Source organism: Anser brachyrhynchus (assembly GCF_964034855.1).
Source record: "Anser brachyrhynchus genome assembly, chromosome: 9".
Lineage (NCBI taxonomy): Eukaryota > Metazoa > Chordata > Aves > Anseriformes > Anatidae > Anser > Anser brachyrhynchus.
In genome coordinates, this window is record NC_137703.1 from 7,695,873 (window position 1) to 7,714,438 (window position 18,566).

Consider the following 18,566-nt stretch of genomic DNA (forward strand, 5'->3'; position numbering starts at 1 on the left):
TCGGGGCAGGCCGAGCCCCGCTCCCCACAGCCGGCCGGGGGGCTCCCCCCCCCAGCGCCGCTACGGGCCTGCTTCGCCTCTCCGTGACGTCACGCGGCATGGCGTGACATCACTCTCCGTGACGTCACGCCGAGTGACGCCACACCGCTCTCCCTCCCGCCCCTCCCCGGCAGCGCAGGCGCCCTGCGGCCGCCCCCCTCCGCCTCGCTCCCCCCGCGGGCCGCGGTTCCCTTCCGGCGGGCGGCGCCTTCCCCGTCCGGGGTCAGGCCCCGCCGCCTTCCTGTTATTGCCCGGGCGGGAGGCGCGGGGCTGCCGCCGCCGGGGGCCGTGGGGGCGCTGCCCGGCCCGGCCCGGCCCTGCCCGGCTCGGAAGCGGCCGTGAGGTGAGCGAGGGGCAGCGCGGGGCCGGGCCGCGGCCTCCCCGTGAGGGCTGCTCCCGGCCCGCCGCGGCCCGGTGAGGGGTGGGGGGGTCCCCTCGGTGCCCGCCCGCTGCCGCCCCCCCCCCGGGGTTGGCGCCCGGGCTGGGGGCTCCTCAGGGCTGGGTCTCTCCTCGGGGATGCGGTGCGGGCCGTGTGCCCGCGGGGCTGCTCCCCGCCGGGGCTGGGGGCTTGTCGCCGGCGGTCGCGTGCGTGGGGCTGGGGGGTACCGCTGCTCGGAGCTGGTTTGTTCGTCCTGAGGGGCTTTGGTGCTGTTTCTCGAGGTATCAGAGCTGTGATTTCTGGTGCTGCTCTGTAAGGTCTTTCCCTCTGCCGGTTGTTTTTCTTGAGGGCTTTAAGAATGCGGCTGAGCAGGGATTCCTTTATAAGCACGGCGTATTCGGGGTAAGTGTGAGTGAAGTGCAGGTTTCAGGCTATAGACCTTTGCTTCAGTTCATCCTCTAGGGAGCCTGAAAGGAGTGGTAAACTGATTTCTGACTGGATATCATAGCACTTCCATAGAGGAAACCCGCTTCTCGACTCTGTTACCTACTTGTACCCTTACATCCCAGCTTAGAGCTGTGGCAAATTTTCACATTCATCATGTGGCAAGAGTTAACTTTGCCATCGCTGTCAGCATCGTTCTTAACACACACACACGTTATTTTATAGAGATGTTCTTGGAGCACTTGCTTCAGCTGTTTCTAAGCTACAATTCCGTAGTGCCTTGTAATAATCAAAGTCCACCTCTTGTTGTGCATAAACAACGCGAGTTCCCAGGGATATTCCAGTGCTCAGGGTGATGGGGTTTAATGGTTTGTCTACTGCAGGGATCTCAGTATCAGTTCTGAAATAAAGCCCCATGCGAACATAAAATTTAACAATAAATAACGTTATTCTCCAACAATAACCATGGCAAAGCTCTTCCAGAGCAGTTATCTGGAAGCGTATTTTAGACGATGTCATCATGTAGACAAACCCCGCGTTAGCCAAGCTCGTAGTGTTTACAGGGGAATTTATGAAACCGCAGAGCTCTGCCTGTGATCCATGAAATGCTCTGCTTTTTCATTAAGACAATAAATACGACAGCTTCACAGCTGCAGTTGGAGTTCTGCTTGAGAAGATGCCCTGCGCTTCAGAGGCGTTAACTTGATGCCAAACTTAGCAACCTGGAGATGACACTTAATGTTTTTCAAAGAGTGCTCAAGCCCAGCCTACAAATCCATGCCCAGATGTTTTAGCTGTTCTGCTCCTTCAGTTACTCATCTAGTATTAATGGCAAAAATGTTTTGCTTCTTGTTACAGGTTACTTCCACTAGTTAGGGAACTGAGCGTGTGTGTGTTTTTCTGGAGCCTTCTTTGGAAAAGGTGGTGTAGCTGAGCTGTTTACAAAGCAGTTGTGCTTTATTGGAAGTCATAAAGTAGCTCAGTGTTTAGTTAACTGTTTCTCTGTCAACCAGACTATTGCCGCTTTCTGAGAGCGGGTTGGGAACAGTTCTTCCTGGGTAGCTGTCCTAAAAAGTTGCTGGAGGTTTTGGACTAGGAATTTCTACAACAAGCAAGGGCTCTGCACTTAATGTCACGCTGTCTCACAAAACCAATGAGATCATAAGAGGCTTCCAGTTATTGGAAGTTATTGAAATCAGATCTTTAAAAGGTGTTGTTGCACAAAGAACAGACTTCTTTCCGAAAACAGGTGTTCCTCAGATTGAAGTACGCAGTGTGCTTGTTAATGGCTTGCTCCTGTACAATACAGTTTTAAAACCTTGATGATCATCACAGGTTTTAAGTCAGAGATTTATCTGTAAATAGTTAAACAACAAACTTAAGGCTGGCATTTAGTCTGCAGAAATAGCTTTGTTAATGAATAGATGTTTTATGTACAGAATGTTTTCCGTAGATTTGTTATGCTGATACATCAGTTCCAAATCATACCAGAAACAGTAGCATCTCATAGATGGGTATCGTGTGTGTGTGTATATGTATATACACACACACCTGCTTGCTTCGTCTAGTTGAGTACATTAACTACAACCCATGTTAATTTTGACAAAGCGCATGAAAAATGTTGTACTTGGACGAGAGGAAGCCAAGCTTTTTTTCTATTTAACTTTGATACAGGTGAGGAAACAGTTAAAACTGATTTTTTTTTTATGATACGTAACTGGAGCAGGAATAGTACTTCAAAATTAGTCTTTTAATACTTAGTATTAGTATAAAACAGGGTTTTGTCTTATTACTTACAGTTTTGTAATTACTGGAGAATGTCTGAGATCTAGTAAGTCTCCTAGTTGCAGACACATGGGCGTTTTGTGTGTGTCAGTGAGTTGGAGAGGGAACATTAGAGAGAGAATGTGTGTTTGTACTTCAGCAAACTGGAAAAAAAGCTTCATACCTTGAAGTGTAAGATATGGTAGAGATTTTTTTTCCAGCTCTTCATGCATTGCGTTCCATCCATCTAGGAGTTTTGTCTCTTCCTTTTAAAAAGCCACAAGTCCAGTTGCTCCAAGTGACGATGCCTGTCTGAAATTGTAGCTAAGACTAGAAGAGGCATAAAAATATTTAAGCTAAAACTGGATGGGAATTTTTACTCTTCAAGTTGAATGTGTCATGGTGAAGAATTGTTTGTTACAAGTCTCTCTTTGTAGTATCCTAATCCCAATGTGCATGGTGGAGAGAGAAAATAGATTTGTTTCTCTCGGTTTTTATTTGGACGTCAAACATGTGAAGTGTTTTGAGTTCAGGGTTGGTTCAGATAGCTCCCAGAGGTCCTTTCCAGCTTGAATTATTCTATAATTCTATTTCTGAATGGTTGATGGAGTGTTAAATGAACCAGAAATAACTCTGAAATACCCTGTCTTTTTTCCTTGTAACACTGCTGTAGTGTTAACTTGAAAATAAAATTAAAAAAAAAAAAAAGGAGGGGGGACTAGGGGGAGTTAAACTGTTTTAAAAGGTTGCATTTTTTGTAAATTATGCAAATAAACTGTGGGCAAATGGGAATGCTGCAGACTGAGTAGTGTCTGTAGTTCTGAATCTGCCCTCTGTCTAAGCAATGGCTTTGCAAACAGTGTGTCTTTTTATTTTATATAGCATACGTTTACACTTCGCTTCTTGGAAAGTATTTTCCTAGTTAATTCTGGATCAAATTTTGTGAGAGGCGGTCTCTAAACCCTGTGCATTTCAAACAAGGAGTGTGAGGGACAGTGGAAATAATCGCTTGTTCTCTATGAACAGCATACTTTTCTCAAAGCTGGTAAAGCGGGGAATAAAAGCCCTTGGCAGGCATGATTGAGCAAGCACGCTCGCTGGGAATGTTTATGGTCTGCTTTTGAAAAGTTACACCTGAGTACCTGAACTCCACAAACAAGACAGTGAAGTTCAAAGAAACCAACTTACCTTCACAAAATTGAAGGAGAGAGAATGATGGAGGCCTTCAGAAGCCTTCACCTCGCTGGCACGCTTCGAACTCAACGCAGCGGCAGAAGTAAATCAGCTCTGCTGCGGCCTAGTGTGAGAGCAGTCGGGTCAAGTGTAGAACTTCAGGTTCAATGTTCTCCTGGTTTGTGCCTCATTGCTTTTTACTGGTAGCAGGCTGGGTATACCTCAAGTCTTTTCTTTTTTTTTTTGTCCACCCTGTAAGTTAATTTTCTTAAATTAACCTAAATCCTTGGATTTTATGTAGGGAAACTGTGGCAGTTTCACTTACGGCTTCCAGTTAAAGGAATACTTGCAAGTGGAGCTTTTGAGGATTGTGAAATGCGAAGCATGTTTCTCAGATACGGGAGCCTTACTGAATTGACTAAAACTTAACTGTAAAGTTCTCTGAAATTGAGACAGCTGAGTCACATTATTGGCTGTACATTATGACCCTCTTCTAAGGCAAAGAAACATAGAGAAACATCCCTTGTGTATTCTTTCAAAGTCCAAACAGAAAAGAAAGGAAAGGGAACTGGAAGTTTGCCTCCTAGATTGTACAGTATGTCAAAAGACTTATCTGTGGCTCAGACTTAACTGTTTTTTTCACACTAATTATTTATTTAAGGTGCAAGCCAGCCAGTCTTTTGCCAGTACTTAATGTGGCAGTTAATTATGATGAATGCGTCTTCCAAGACTCTTCCTGACTTCTTTTGATTCTTGCTGTTAGCCTGGGTCATGGTCCCCATCCAGAAGCATAGATTTTCTGCTGTGATTGCATTTGTTGTCTGGGAAATGTCTTAAACTCGCTGCTAAACAGCTGAAAGTCCTTGTGGTGGACATGACCTTTGTTTTTTTTTCTTTCAATAGAGCAAAAGGCTATGCCTTGTTGCAACCTAATTCAGTCTTTAAGATATTAGCAGTCAATAAAGAAACAAGCAGTTCTTGAACATCCTGAAAATGCAAGAAGCCTTGAGCAGGACTAAAAAGATATATAAAATTCCGAACTTCAGCTGAGACAAATCCACCATAAGTAGAAATACCTGCCTGCTCTCTGATCTGAATACAATAGAACAAAATTTTTTGAACCTTGAGACTTTGGCATCTGACTTCCTAGAGAAGCGATGAGACTAATTTTTATGAAGATGTAGGCAAGCTAAGCACTGACCATCTGGGCTTACAGGCACAAATAAAGTAACGCTGACCAGAGAGTGAAGGCTGGTTTTCTGTGCAAGCACAGGGGAGGTGAATTGTTTTTCTCAGACTTCACAAATATGCTTTGTGTGGTGAGATACGTTATTACCTAACTTTGGTGCTTGTGCCATTAAGTAACTTTTCATTAAGGATGGAAAACAACAAAGGGATTCTTGACGACAGGCATGGCTTTAAAATCAAGTTAATGTGGTTAACATGGGGAGAAGCTTCTAGATAGAGCTCCCTTTGGGAGACAGGAAGTAAATACCTCCATTCCAAATAATACTCTAAAATATGCATCTTGTGGTCATTAAACTGCTTAGATTATAAAACATACCACTTAGTCTTCATTTTTGTATTTATGTTCCCAGCTCTGAGCAGAATAATCAGCAAATGCCACAGCTGGATTTTAGAAGTGGAGATGGTACTAGCAAAACCAAAAACTTCTCTTCTGCTGGGTTTTGAAAAGTGTATGTGGATGTCGAGCATCCAGTTCTGCTTATCAGTGTATCAAGACAGTCTCCGTTGGTGGGAGGAAAATAGTTAACAAATTGCATTTCTTATTCTTGCAATTTCATGCTGTTACCTCTGAGATCTTTGGTTTTGATGTTAAGTACTGTAGAAGAGCACTTGTCCCACAAAAACCTCTTCTGTCTAAGTGAAAGAGCTAATTTTTAAGCAACATCCAAGCCTGTGCCTGTGAGTGCCACTTCTGGTCTAGCAAGCTCGTTATGGGGATTTATAATAAATTGTGTGTGTTTTGGTGTAAAATAGTACGTGAAAGTACGTGGAACTGAGATGCTGTCTTTGTAGAGGATATACTTAATGAGTAGTGTGATTTTTTTTTTGATGCGGTCTTTATCTAAAATAACGTATTTAAAGTGGACTTCAACATTTTAATTCAATAGGTGAAGCTTAATTACTTGCTTGTTAGTAAATCCTAGTAAGTTGTTTTCCTCTTCAACTTGCTCCGAAATGGAGGAGAAAGCCCCGCTGTAGTTATCGCTGCTGAGCAGCGCTCCCTTGATCTTAGATAGCTCCGACTTGGAATGTTTTGACATGTAGAGGAAGAAGGCATAACTACTACCGAGAGATAAAGGATGTGAACTGGTGAGCAACAAAACTACACGAACAAAAGGAGAGCAAAAGCTATCCCGGACTCTAGAGCCTCTGCTTGAGTGTATTGTCAAATTTGAGAAGTGTAACCCTTATTACAGCTTCTGATCTCTTCTTGCTGTCCTTGTGTGTGAGCAGGTTTCATTAAAAAATATAAAAATAAAAACAAAATAAAGGTGAGTTAGATGACTTGCCAGTGTGGTTACTCTCCCTAATTGTTGTTTCTCATGGGCTAGAATTAAATCCAAGACACTTAAGCTTGTGTGATGTTCTGTTTCAAGGTTAAACTCACCAGGCTTCCAGTCCTTTTGAATATATACATTTGCAAAAGCATTAACAAAATGTTTCCAAAGCGCCTCGTATTAAAAACACGTCTTGTTTGAGATGTATAAAGTGCACTTAATAGCAGACACTGACCACCACTAGTGTCGCTTTGGCTTTTTCAGAGAAAGTTCAGTCACCGCAATACAGCCCTTCTAGCAGAGCTCTGATCGTAGGTAGGCAACACATCCCAACGTACCTACGTGTTTAATCTGCTGTGGAAATGAAAGCAACTTTCCAAGCAGGGGAGTTGAGAAATCTTCAAGTTATTGTGGAGAAGTTGATGGTATTCAGTGGTTACATGCCTATGAGCTTATGTCACTTTCTTCTTAGAAGAGTTCATGTTATTTGTAAATATCTATCTAGGCAAATACTGGCAGTTTCTTTCAGATATAGTAAACGTGAATTGGGAAACAGTTTGGGAAACAGCTTGAAGTACAGGCAGGAGGTGCACCGGCAGCAAGCTCAACATCTGGTCAGCGCTCCCTGGAACTAGCGCTTTTGCAACCAGGACCAGCAGCTGGAACCAAAACGCACGGACGCTCCTCCAGGTTTCACAGAAATTTCGCTTTATTTATAGCTTACGTAGAGCCGTCAGTAACTCAGTCAACAGAAGCATCCTGCACAGAGGCCCCGTTTCCTGGCGCCCTTAAGCTCACCACACCTAAGCGACCTGTGACCTTTGGGAGGGGGCAATGTCCTGCAGGAGCACCCATGGGTGCTGAACACTTTGCAGCCCAGGGGCACCCTGTGCTGCCGCACGGGTAAGCCTTGACTCTGCTCAGGTGGTCAGTAAAGGTCTTCATCATCCTCTGCGGAATACTCCCGGTGTTTCCCTTTCAGCAGGGTTATCTTCTGCTAAACTCATAGGTAGCTCATCACAGAGGCTGGCTCTGCATCACAGGCTGCTGGGAGTGATGCTCACTGTTTTTAACTGACTCTTAAAAAGCCCTACTACTCTCCTGTGGTGGCCGTAGGTTGTGAAGAAGTAGGTGACTACTGCAGGGCAGGGTTCCCAGAACTGGATGGCTTTGCCTCCTCTCTTATTCTACGTCTCTGTCTGGGTAGGCTAATTTCCTGAGGGCTGAGTTAATTTTAGTTGTTTGTAGGGTGAGAGGAGTTTGCTGCAAAATCTAAGTTTTTCACCTAGGTAGCTGTGGCTTTGCATTAACTCCGTCACAGACTTTCGCTCAGCAAATGATTTTAGAGAGTTAGGAAATGCCTCAGTGGAAAATGCGTGGGGGTTGTTTTGGTTTTAGTTTAGGAGCTTCAAAAACAAAATGAAACACTACTTCCATGGCTTTTGCTGAGGCATGTTTTGTTGGTTTTTTTTATAAATGCTCTGTCAGAAGTGAAGCTGCATCCCAACTTCTGTTTGCCAGTAAATAAATTATAATGTGTGTTGTTTTCTTTGAGGAAAGTCAGCACGTTTATGCAAACTAAACCTATGCTGCTACAAAGGCTGTTTGGCCACAGAAGTGAGTGAAGACAGAAGAAATGGAAAACTAGTTTATATTTGGATTACAGAACAGAAACTTCTGTCTTCCAGTTCGCTCTTCTATATTTAATATTTAAAAAACCTGCGGAGTTGCAGAAATACTGCTAGCCAGTGCCACCTCAAAACTTAATTTTTATTTTACGCTGTTGCTTTCAGGGTCTGGAGCGATTCCTTCAGTGCAGCAGAAACCTTTTATCTCAATTTACCGTTGCTCTCAGACATTGTTCTAAGAAACGTGATGTGGGCTGTATGCACAACGTGCTCTAAGTCAAAATCTGTCGAGTTCGGCATTTTCAGCTTCTCTTTAGTAAGGGAAGGGCTCGTGGGGTGGGTCTGCTGAGGAAAGATAAAATTAATAAACGGCAGTTGGCCTGATTTCAGCCCAGTTTTCTTGGGAACGTGCGTTCCCCTGTGCCCCCATCCCCGTGAGCCGGTGGGGTGCCCAGCAGCCAGAGCCCTGCCTGCGTCTGCTCGCTGCAGCGGAGGGGAAAGCCCCACGCTCTGGGGGCTGTAGTGCCTCAGCGTCCCTCTGCGTTTCTTTCCCTGCCCTTCTAGGTATGGTAGCAGGAGGAAATGTTCCCTCTTTTTCCACAGGACTAGAGCTTCACCTTGCTGCAGCACAGAGTTACCCCCCAAAGCCGGGGGGCAGCTCCAGGAAGCCCCTGTGGCCCAGCTGCAGCCCTGCCCAGCTGCTTGCTTGGGCGAAGGCTGGGAGCAGCGCACAACACCTGGATTCGTCCTGCTCCTTGTCCTTGTCCCTGTGCCAGCACTTCCTGTTTTTAAAGATCCTGTTTACTGTCTGGGTTCCAAATATCCCAGGAAGGGGGGAGGATGGGAAGAAACAGAAAGAAAAGTAAACAGTGTTATTTAAGGTGGAGCTTAATGTTTACGTCTGTGCGTGTATATATAGCATTTGTTACCTATCTAGTCCAGTTTCGTGGAAGAAATTCTGGAGTAATCTTTTGTTTACATCATTCTCTGCTGATTTCCAAAAGCAGAAGCCTCTGCATGCAAAAGCTGAAATTGAAGCCCCGTGTATGTTTTGTCACCGATGTAAAAGAGCATTAAAGAAAATATGTAATCATGGGAAAACCTTCTTTCTGTTGGCACAGAGTGGCTTGTCGCTCTGATTTTTGTTGCCTAACTTGGAGGCTTTTGACTTAAACACCTTGAAAGGATGGGAGTGCTGCTCAGCGAGCTCCAGGGCGCGCACCTAGCTGCGGAGGAACGGCCCCAGCCCCAACACAGTCCTACAGGGGAGTAGTTCTCATCCCATGTGCCTGAAGCCAAGCCGTGGTCAAAATAGTGAGTAAGAACACGTATGGAGAGTAAAGAGGAGATGCAGTGCCTTTCTGCCTTTGCACTGCACCTTGGGACTGCTGGTCTCTGTAAGTACAAGATCCTTTCCTTTAAGGTGAAGCTAGAAGTGGAATTATTGAATGATCTTGGTCTAAAAAGAGAGATTTCATTCCAGGCTTTCCTTTGTTTAACAAGGAAAACAAATCTGCCCTTAACTGGCAGAAAATGTTCTAGGACAGACATTCTGCTCTTGGTATGTCACGGGATCCCTAGGGAAAAAGCACAATCGTGGTGGGAGTCGCAGAGGTCACCAGCGACTTGCAAATGCCTCTTTCTCGTGCTCCTGTTTGCGTGGCTCCCAGGCAGCGAGTGGGGCTGCACACAGCGTGCTCGCACGGGTGGGGGCGGTCAGGGGGCTTGGAAAATAGCGTGATGTCAAGACCACAGAATTTATGAAGGTGTTTTGTTTTTCTTCTTAAAAAAAAAAAAAAAGATTCCAGCAGGAATATTTCTGGATTTAAAATCTGTTCATCTTGTGTTTTTTTCAGCTGTTTGATACTATATTTTTTTCCAGTAACTTTTCAGTATTGGCCAGCAATAGTACATAGTGAGTTCTTTTTTTTCTGAACGACCTCACCATTGATTTTACTTGCCGTTCCTGGATGTCACTACCACCAGAATCAAAGGATATTATTTTCTGAAACAAACAAACAAAAAAATTTGCGTGTGATAGAGCTCTGAATGAACTAAACTGAAACTGAGTTTCACTAGTTTCCAGTGAGAAAAAATGCTGTATTGCAGCTGTACTACAATTGTACAGATGCTACCAATAATGTTAATTTTTTAGCTCAGTCCAGAACAAAAGTACTCGGCACTGTTGGGGTGGGGGGGAGAAGTATGTAACTCCAAGTAAAACTGATATTATTTAGAAGTACTTGCCTGTCTGTTTCACAAGGAAACAAAATGCTATGAGATGTGTTTTTGACTGTTCAATCCCTCTGAATGCTCGTTTCCCTTGAGCTGCTGGCTGTGATCAGATAAGCAATTCTGCGTATTTGCGCCTTTTCTGTGAAAGAATAAAGACAAAAATAATACATAAGAGATACAGACACATAACTTGCAGTGCATCAGTCTCCTGCTCTCTGTTAGAGACAAAGCAAATGTTGCTACTGCGCGTAACAATGCTGTAAGGGAGGACAGTCCCAGACATCTTTGTACTAGTCTTCCTGCAGTTTGGAAAAATGCCAGCTTGGCAAGCAGGAAGAACAAAAGGACAAGACTGAAAATATCTAGTCTGAGGCAGTCGTACTGTCACCACGCAGCAGGTTTGGACAGCAGCAAAATGAGACAGGCAGCTCTGCCCAGTTTCCTTCATGGTGAGTTTTGGGATGACTGCGTCTGACGATGACAGTAAAAGATTTTGGTCTTTAGGAAGTTTGAAATTTCAGGGACAAAACAGAATATAGAATATAGTTTGTGTTCTGAAAAGGGTTACTTTTGTTGCAGGCTTTTTTTTTTTCATGACTTTAGCTTTGGGGATTCTATAGAAATAAAAATAGCTTGTTCGGGGGAATTGGCTGTAGCTGGTTCTTCTGCCAGTTTGATAGGGAAGTGAGCAAATCATCGAACCCACTCGTGAGTGTGCAGTAAATTGGAATCTATAAACGTGGTTGGATTGTTTAATGAGCAGAAGAATTTTTCATTTGAAGACAGTGGTAAGAGTCTGGAGGAAACTTCTAACTGGAAAAGAATTCAGATCTCCATACAAATCTTAATGAGCAGCTCTTTGATACCAAAGATACTACCAGTTATTATAAGACATTACTACATCCTGTTTATGACAGCAATGTAATGAGATTTGTCTTACAATTGGAAAAGCTAATGGACTTCAATTAAAGTTTAGAAGTTTATTGAACGACTAACTCAGTTTCAAGCACGGACTGATAAAATTGTATCAAGTGCTTAGTCTGCCCTTTTGCATTGATTTTGGTCTCCTAGTTTACCAAAAGCAAATTTTGAAGCCTTTTATCTTAGAATCCCTTATCCTAAATTCTGTAGTTGTTTGACTGTAGCTGATTTCTATCGTATAAGAAAATAGATCGTATAAGCTAGCATTAATTTGATAAGCATGGAAGCAAGTAGGAATCAGTGTTTTGAGAGGCATGTGCTTTCACTTCCCTCTTTTTTCCTCCACGTATTTTATTTTTGAATGGAGTTTCAGAATTTGATCGCTGTTGGTGCTTAGCAAGGCTAGCGATGGAGAATGTGCTTAATGGATCAGGAGGGCTGTAGTGAGTTCAAAAGAATACGGTCTGATCAGTGGGTGCTTTCAGTTTGGCTTGCTGACCATCTGTGGTATGCCGAAGCTTTTGGCAGAGGAACAAGGTTTAAGGTATTTTTGGAAGGTCAGAAATTACAGGTGTGATGTCGTGTTCATTTGATGTGTTTGCATGGAGCCATAGCTGGATCTGAATCTCTCTAGAATTCTCTTAAATTATACTCCTTTGACTGTCGAAGAACATAATTGATTCTCTTTATTCCAGGCAGCCTTCCAGATTTGAAAGTGTACACAGAAACACAAGCTGCCAACTATACTTCAAAACTGTTTCTGTTTACATTTTTGCTTTCCAAATCCAAACCCTGGAGGCGTGCTTACATGCACAAGTAAAATGAATGTGCACACAAAATGACTATATACACAGCTCCAGCACATGTCCGTTTCCCAATTTAAAACAAAGCTGCTGTTTTGGTGCAGTTGCTCCAAAAACAGTGTCGATTTTGGGCTGTCCCTTCTGGCCCGTTTGCAAGTCTTTGTTTGGAGGGAAAAAAAAGTATTGGCAGTTAATGTTTTTTTTAAAAAAAAAAGTCAAGGATGACATTTATTTGGAATAGATAGCATCTAGAAGGATTTAATATGTATATGTGCCCTGCAGTCCTGCTCCCTGCCCTGCATAGACCCTGGTGTTCATCTCAGGCTCCAAGGTGCTCTCGGTAAGGCAGCTGAGCCAGCAGAACCCAAACTGAGAAAGGAAAAGTGAGTAATTCTTCCCCACTTCAATCCGTCTGAGCCTGTAAGGAGCTGGCGCAGGGAGCAGGGTGCCAGCGTGATGAAGAATGAGAACACCTGCCTTGGGCGGGGAGGAGATGGGCTCCAACAACCATCAGTTCAGAGAAGCCTAACCAGGGCTGTGAACTTAAAAGACTGCAGGTGTAAACTCAGTCTGCACTGTGAATACTTAATTTGATTGTGGTTCATCCGTATTATCATTGTTTGTATGTGGGGACAGAAAAGTTCTTACGACTGCATGTTCTTGCTTTGTTTTTTCATGCTGGTATATGCATTAACAGTAACGTCTGTTTGCCTATGCTTGTAATTAAGAAATGTAAATATAAACATGTGATTCAGCTGTACGGAGAGGGAGTCTTGCTCATGCTTCACCTGATCAAAAAAGATAGTTTTTAACCTGTGTATTTCTTTTTATCTGTAGACCGAGGATGGTTATCAGTAATTCATAATTCTCCAAGCTGCTCTGAGTGGTGTTATCTGGGTTTATTTGTAACGTTTTGTAATTGGAAAGCTTTCCTGGTCTGGCTCTTTAAGTACACCACGAGTGTGCTTAGACCTTTCCATTTTGGTGCCTCCTCGCTGAGACCATTACAATGATGAGGAAAATAAAACAGCTTCTTTAAGCTGTTTTTCAAAAAGAAGTCGGTAGCAAAGCCCTTCTAAATATGCATGAGGTGTTAGTGGAAAAGCGTTTTTCTAAACCTGCAGTGGCACTTCAGTACTTCTGCTGATAATTTTAAAAGAGCAAACTGCAACTACAAAGGAAGGAAAAAAAAAAAAGATAACCCTATTGGTAGCGAGAGTTGCTTAGGAAGTAGTGGATTTGGGAAAACATCATTTTCAGTCTAATGCATCTTAAGCACTGAAGTGTGGTAAAAGCAGGTACTGGGCATACTTGAAAGAAAACACTTCCAACAAGTCATTTCTGTTGTTGTCAATACCCTCCCCCTTTGTGTTTTTAAAGAGAAGAAACCAAGGTAGAGGGTCCACCTGGAGAAGGTTCTTTAATGGGAAGATGGCTGAGAAGGGTTTGAGAAGAGCAGCCTGGTCGTTTCCTGGCCCTGTGCTTTCAGGACACTTGGCTGAGGGAGGAGGCGGGATGGCCTGCTCTTTAGATGTCTGTTGATATTACCTTTTCTCATAATGGACGTGCTGAATGTAATGAAAGTATGGGCTAAGTGTATGTGATGCACTGTTAGACATTTGCTTGATGTGTGATGACCTCTGAGGCAGTTCAGTGCGCTGCAGCGACTGCTTAGGTCCGTGATAGGTAGTGCAGTGAAATGTCTCTGCTCAGGGGCAGTCAGAAAAGCAGCCAGTTAGGGAAAAAAAAGAAAACGCAGCTGCGGAATCACAGAATGGCTTGGGTCGGAGGGGACCTTGCAGATCATCCAGTCCAGCTGCCACTGCCATAGGCAGGGACACCTCACTCGGTTGGGTTTCTCAAAGCCCCATCTAGCCGAACGTTCAACATTTCCAGTGATGGGGCACCCACAGCTTCTCTGAGCAGCCTAGGTGGTCAGTACATAACCGTGTGTGCAGTTTGGCCCCAGACTATGCTGTGCAGCTGTGGTTGTTCTCCCTTTCCTTTGCAGAAAGGGTACGGTAAGGCTGGGAGAGACGCAAGGATGAGGAGGAGGTTAGAAATATGGAATGACTTCGGAGCAGAGAAGGACTAAATAGTTGATTTGGTATGAAAAAGAGGTAGTAGGGAGCACGTGATAGGTTTCTGTAAAAGGTAAGAGCGATGAATGCGAGATCAGGAGCTTTGTTTCATTGCAAGAAAACTAGGACATCTGGTGAAAGGAGCAGGCTTTAGAACAAAGCAAAGCAGATACCGTGCAACGTGGGATGTTGTTCTCTTGTCACAGGATGGCTGCGTTTTGTGTGTGCTTGAGAACTTCCCAGACAAACTCGATTGGACTTGGTAGATTTCTTTCATGACTGCAGAAACATTGCCAGGATAAAAATGTAAAATAAATAAATAAATAGCAGTGACTAGGAGAGTTTATTTGTGAAATACCACTGTCAGCCTGCTCCTTGTTTGGCATCCATCATTGGCCACTGGGCTATACAACACAAATACAATTTTTCTTGTACCTGTTTTAAGTCAGCGTGAGCCAGCGCTGCTGAAAGGTCAGGCGTGTCCCCTCCCTCCCCCTGGCTTGGCAAAGATGTTTCTGCAAGCACTGGAGAGGCTTAAACTTGCTGTAAAACAGTTTTAATATTAGGTATTTTCATCCCCTGTGCTGTTTAACTGTTCTAACTATAAGTATATAAACCCTGGGTAGAAAAATTAGTCCTAATTTCTTTTCCAAACCATATGCATTTGGGCATTTTTTTCCCACACCAATGTGGTTCTATTAACTGTTTTATTTGAGTAGATATTTGTATTAAATGCATGTTCCTTACCGGTTTTATCAGGTTTGTTTTTATGATGTAAAACATAGCTGTGAAATGGATCTATGATTGTAAGAAGTGTTTGATAAACATTATCGGAAATTCTGGTGTTAGTATTTTAAATTTTAATGTTTAAATTTCTGATTTTTCTTCTTAGGTTTACTCATACAAATCACTGCTTGAAAAACTTCCAGTACAAAGTTATCAAAAGACTTAAAAATGCCTCCACGACCATCATCCGGTGAACTATGGGGCATCCACTTGATGCCACCGAGGATCCTTGTGGAGTGTCTTCTCCCAAATGGAATGATAGTGACTCTAGAATGCCTCCGTGAGGCCACGTTACTAACTATTAAACACGAACTCTTTAAAGAAGCGAGAAAATACCCTCTCTATCAGCTCCTTCAAGATGAATCTTCTTACATTTTTGTAAGTGTTACGCAAGAAGCAGAAAGAGAAGAGTTTTTCGATGAAACACGGAGGCTTTGTGACCTGCGGCTATTTCAACCTTTTCTAAAAGTCATTGAACCAGTAGGTAACAGAGAAGAGAAGATTCTTAACAGAGAAATAGGTGAGATTATTTGTATTTAACCATAGCTAATCCGCTTAGCTGGTTTCTCCTCTTCAAAACACAGAACAATTGAAATGAATTATGTTTGTCACCTCTTGCAGCTGTATGTGTCAAAGCTTGCATTTCGTAATTGTTAGTTGGTGTATCAAATATCTAAAGATACTGATCATAGTTAAGACAACATTTGTAAACTGGGAATTAATTTGTTTTTTGCTATTCTCAGTTGAATTCACATACAAATTTTTCACTTTGCTTATTTGCAGCTGTATATGAGTTAGACCGTATCTTTTGCTTGTCTCTAATTAGCAGGATTTCATATTATCACAGAGCAAAGCTTTATTGTAACTGTTTTATTTGGGAAATCAATCTTTGTTTTGAAGTTTGCAGAACTGTGATAGCCAAGAGAAAGTAGAAGAGAATTTCATTACAAACTTTAAATCACGTTTGCAATAGCACAGTTTTTAGTACTGTTTTACCTTGCTTAGCATAGCATTTTAGGACGGAGGTGGGTTCTTCCCCCCTTTCATACAAAAAGAGCATTGGTAGGTGAGGGGGAACATGACAAAAACACCTGAAGGAGACATACTGTAGTATTTTGAATCCTCTATGGAGAAGCATTTCACTTTCCAGTATCCATTGAGAAGGTACAGGGAGCCTAGCATATGTTTTGGTATCTAGGTTAAGTATCTAAATTCAGCCAGGGCAAGCATACCCCCTCCCTCGTAGTTGCTAACAGATGTATATTGCAGTGGTAGGGACTTGTCAACTGGAAATACTTGTTCTGGGGAGCTCCTAATTGTTAAATTATTTAATTGTTATGAATACATCATGGGTAAACTCCTTCTGTTTTGTAAAACTTAACCTGTTCAGGACTTGGAGAGAACAGTGCTTTTACCTAACTGTGCGTGGAGATAGTTGGAAAGCTTTCAAATTTGAGCATTCATGCAAAAATAATTATTTATGAAAGTAAATGGAATTAGATGTAAGACTGAAGACTTGAGAGGAAGGGACCCTTATTACGTGAATCTTTGCTAAGGAGCTAAGTTCAGTATCTCTTGGGGTGCTTGTCACATCTTTAATAGTGGAGTTAATCAAAAACTTGAAGAGCTGTCACTGAGTTGTAAGCAAATTTGGTAATGGTTCTAATGGCTACTAGTAATCCTGTCAGGTTTTAGAGAAAATCAGTACCACAGCACCTCTGATCCTCTCAGAAATCTTTGTGCTGACTTTAAAAGAAGTTTATTGCTGATTCTTTTCCTCCACGAGCAATATTAGCAGTGAGTTTGGTGATTTAAGGCTTCCAGGATTTTCAGGAAACACACACCTGGTTTCTAACCTCTTCTGTGCTTGTTGAGTGAACTTACCTTCAGAACTGCGTTGTTCTTGAGTGACAAAACAATTATGTATAAAGTGGAAGCCAGTGGTTAACGCAGAAGTATTTTAGGTTCTATTTTGCTTGAAACGTGCTTTTTTTTGTCAGTGGTAGAAGGAATCTTTAATTTAGTTTTCAGTTGCAATTAATTCCTCATGCTTCTGCAATACTGTAGGTTTTGCTATTGGCATGCCCGTCTGTGAATTTGACATGGTTAAGGATCCTGAAGTACAAGACTTCAGAAGAAATATTCTTAATGTTTGTAAAGAAGCAGTGGATCTTCGAGATGCCAATGCACCACATAGTAGAGCATTGTACGTCTGTCCTCCAAATGTAGAGTCTTCACCTGAACTACCCAAACACATATACAATAAACTAGATAAAGGTAAGAAAAATATTTATTGTAGACACACGATGGTTTTTTGTGTGTGATTGAAATCAGAATACAGCTGGTGACTTAGGTAAATGACTGTTTTATGTAGTATATTTAGTATACTGCATCAGTATCATGACCTTGAGTTATTCAAAATAGCTTCCTTAATAGTGTGTAGGTTCAAAATGCAAACAGCAAAATTTTAATGTTTTTTGCTGTTCTAATAACTTACATTTCAAGATTTAAACGTGGTAAATAGTAATTTCTTCTAATGGCAGAAACAGCTTGTTGGCTCTTTGTTTTTCTTCAATTCTCAGAAATGCAGAATTAAATGATACCGAATCACTGAGTTATCTCACAGTTGTCAAGGATGGAACAGTTAGTGCTGTTTTCTTGAAGGCCGAATGAATAGTCAGTATTTGTATTATAATATTCCTAACCTCTAGGAGTAAAAGTTCTTGAATTTACACTGGAATCAAAAATAAGCTGAGGGCACCTAGTTCCTTGCGGTAGTACTGCAAGTAATTCTCTGTAGTTTTGGGTTTTGGGGATGGGAAGGGGGAGATGGTTTGTATGTCTGTTGAAACTGTGTTGAAAATGATAACATTATTTCACATCTATTCTAGGGCAAATTATAGTTGTGATCTGGGTAATAGTCTCACCAAACAATGATAAACAGAAATACACCTTAAAAATCAATCATGACTGTGTGCCTGAGCAAGTTATTGCTGAAGCAATTAGGAAGAAAACACGAAGTATGTTGTTGTCATCCGAACAACTGAAGCTTTGCGTGTTGGAGTACCAGGGCAAGTATATTTTAAAGGTGTGCGGCTGTGATGAATACTTGCTAGAAAAATATCCGCTGAGCCAGTATAAGGTGAGTAACATAATGGATTTATTTTGAAGTACATTGAAATAATCCAAATTTGTGAGGGAGAAAAGTGATCAATTTTATGACTTGCTTTTTTATTAAATTAGTCGAAAACGTAGAAAGTAAAGTGTATGTGTGTTTAAACTAATTGGCTAATGCATGTGCATTTGATTTGTGTGCATATTTGTTGCTGTGTGTATTTCAATTGTGGCAGGGAAAGGTAATTGAAGTTAGGATTTAGATCACTGGTTTATTTTTTCTTCTTTAAATGAAGTAGGAGTTTACCTCTAATATTAGTGATAAATCAGTGTCAGGTGCTTTCAGAAATATCCCACGTTTCTGATGGCAAGAGGTGAGTTATGCTTGAAGGGGGCTGATGTAATGCAAAAGGAAATTTGATCAGATGTTGAATTACGAAGCAACCATTGCTACTGTGGATCTTCTCCCTTCCTCCTTTAGAGGTTGGAAAAAAAAATAAGCAAACTTTCTTGGTTTACTGTTAATTACATCAGTCAACTTTTTGATCTTATGAAAGGGGAGTGGTAAACTGCCAGCACTGCATTAATCATTGGTAAATCTTCCTTGTGGCTGTCCGTCCTTCAGTGCCTTGGTTTTGTTAGTGCTGTGTGACAGAACTGCTGACAGAAGAGCA

General features: G+C 42.2%; 1 protein-coding gene across 3 annotated transcripts in view; it reads left to right on the forward strand.

Moving 5' to 3' along the window:
* The first annotated feature begins 210 nt into the window (after positions 1 to 210).
* PIK3CA (phosphatidylinositol-4,5-bisphosphate 3-kinase catalytic subunit alpha) overlaps positions 211 to 18,566 on the forward strand; it is a 33,818-nt gene continuing 15,462 nt past the window's right edge. The window contains exons 1-5 of one of the 3 annotated variants that reach the window (XM_080604544.1): positions 211 to 382; positions 9,074 to 9,349; positions 14,885 to 15,298; positions 16,846 to 17,055; positions 17,670 to 17,920. In XM_080604544.1, the coding sequence (XP_080460670.1) occupies positions 14,947 to 15,298; positions 16,846 to 17,055; positions 17,670 to 17,920 (813 nt within the window). In that variant the 5' untranslated portion in view covers positions 211 to 382; positions 9,074 to 9,349; positions 14,885 to 14,946. Of the gene's footprint in view, positions 383 to 9,073; positions 9,350 to 10,000; positions 10,637 to 14,884; positions 15,299 to 16,845; positions 17,056 to 17,669; positions 17,921 to 18,566 lie in introns of those variants that run through there. The other 2 variants (XM_080604543.1, XM_080604545.1) reach the window with 2 other exon arrangements.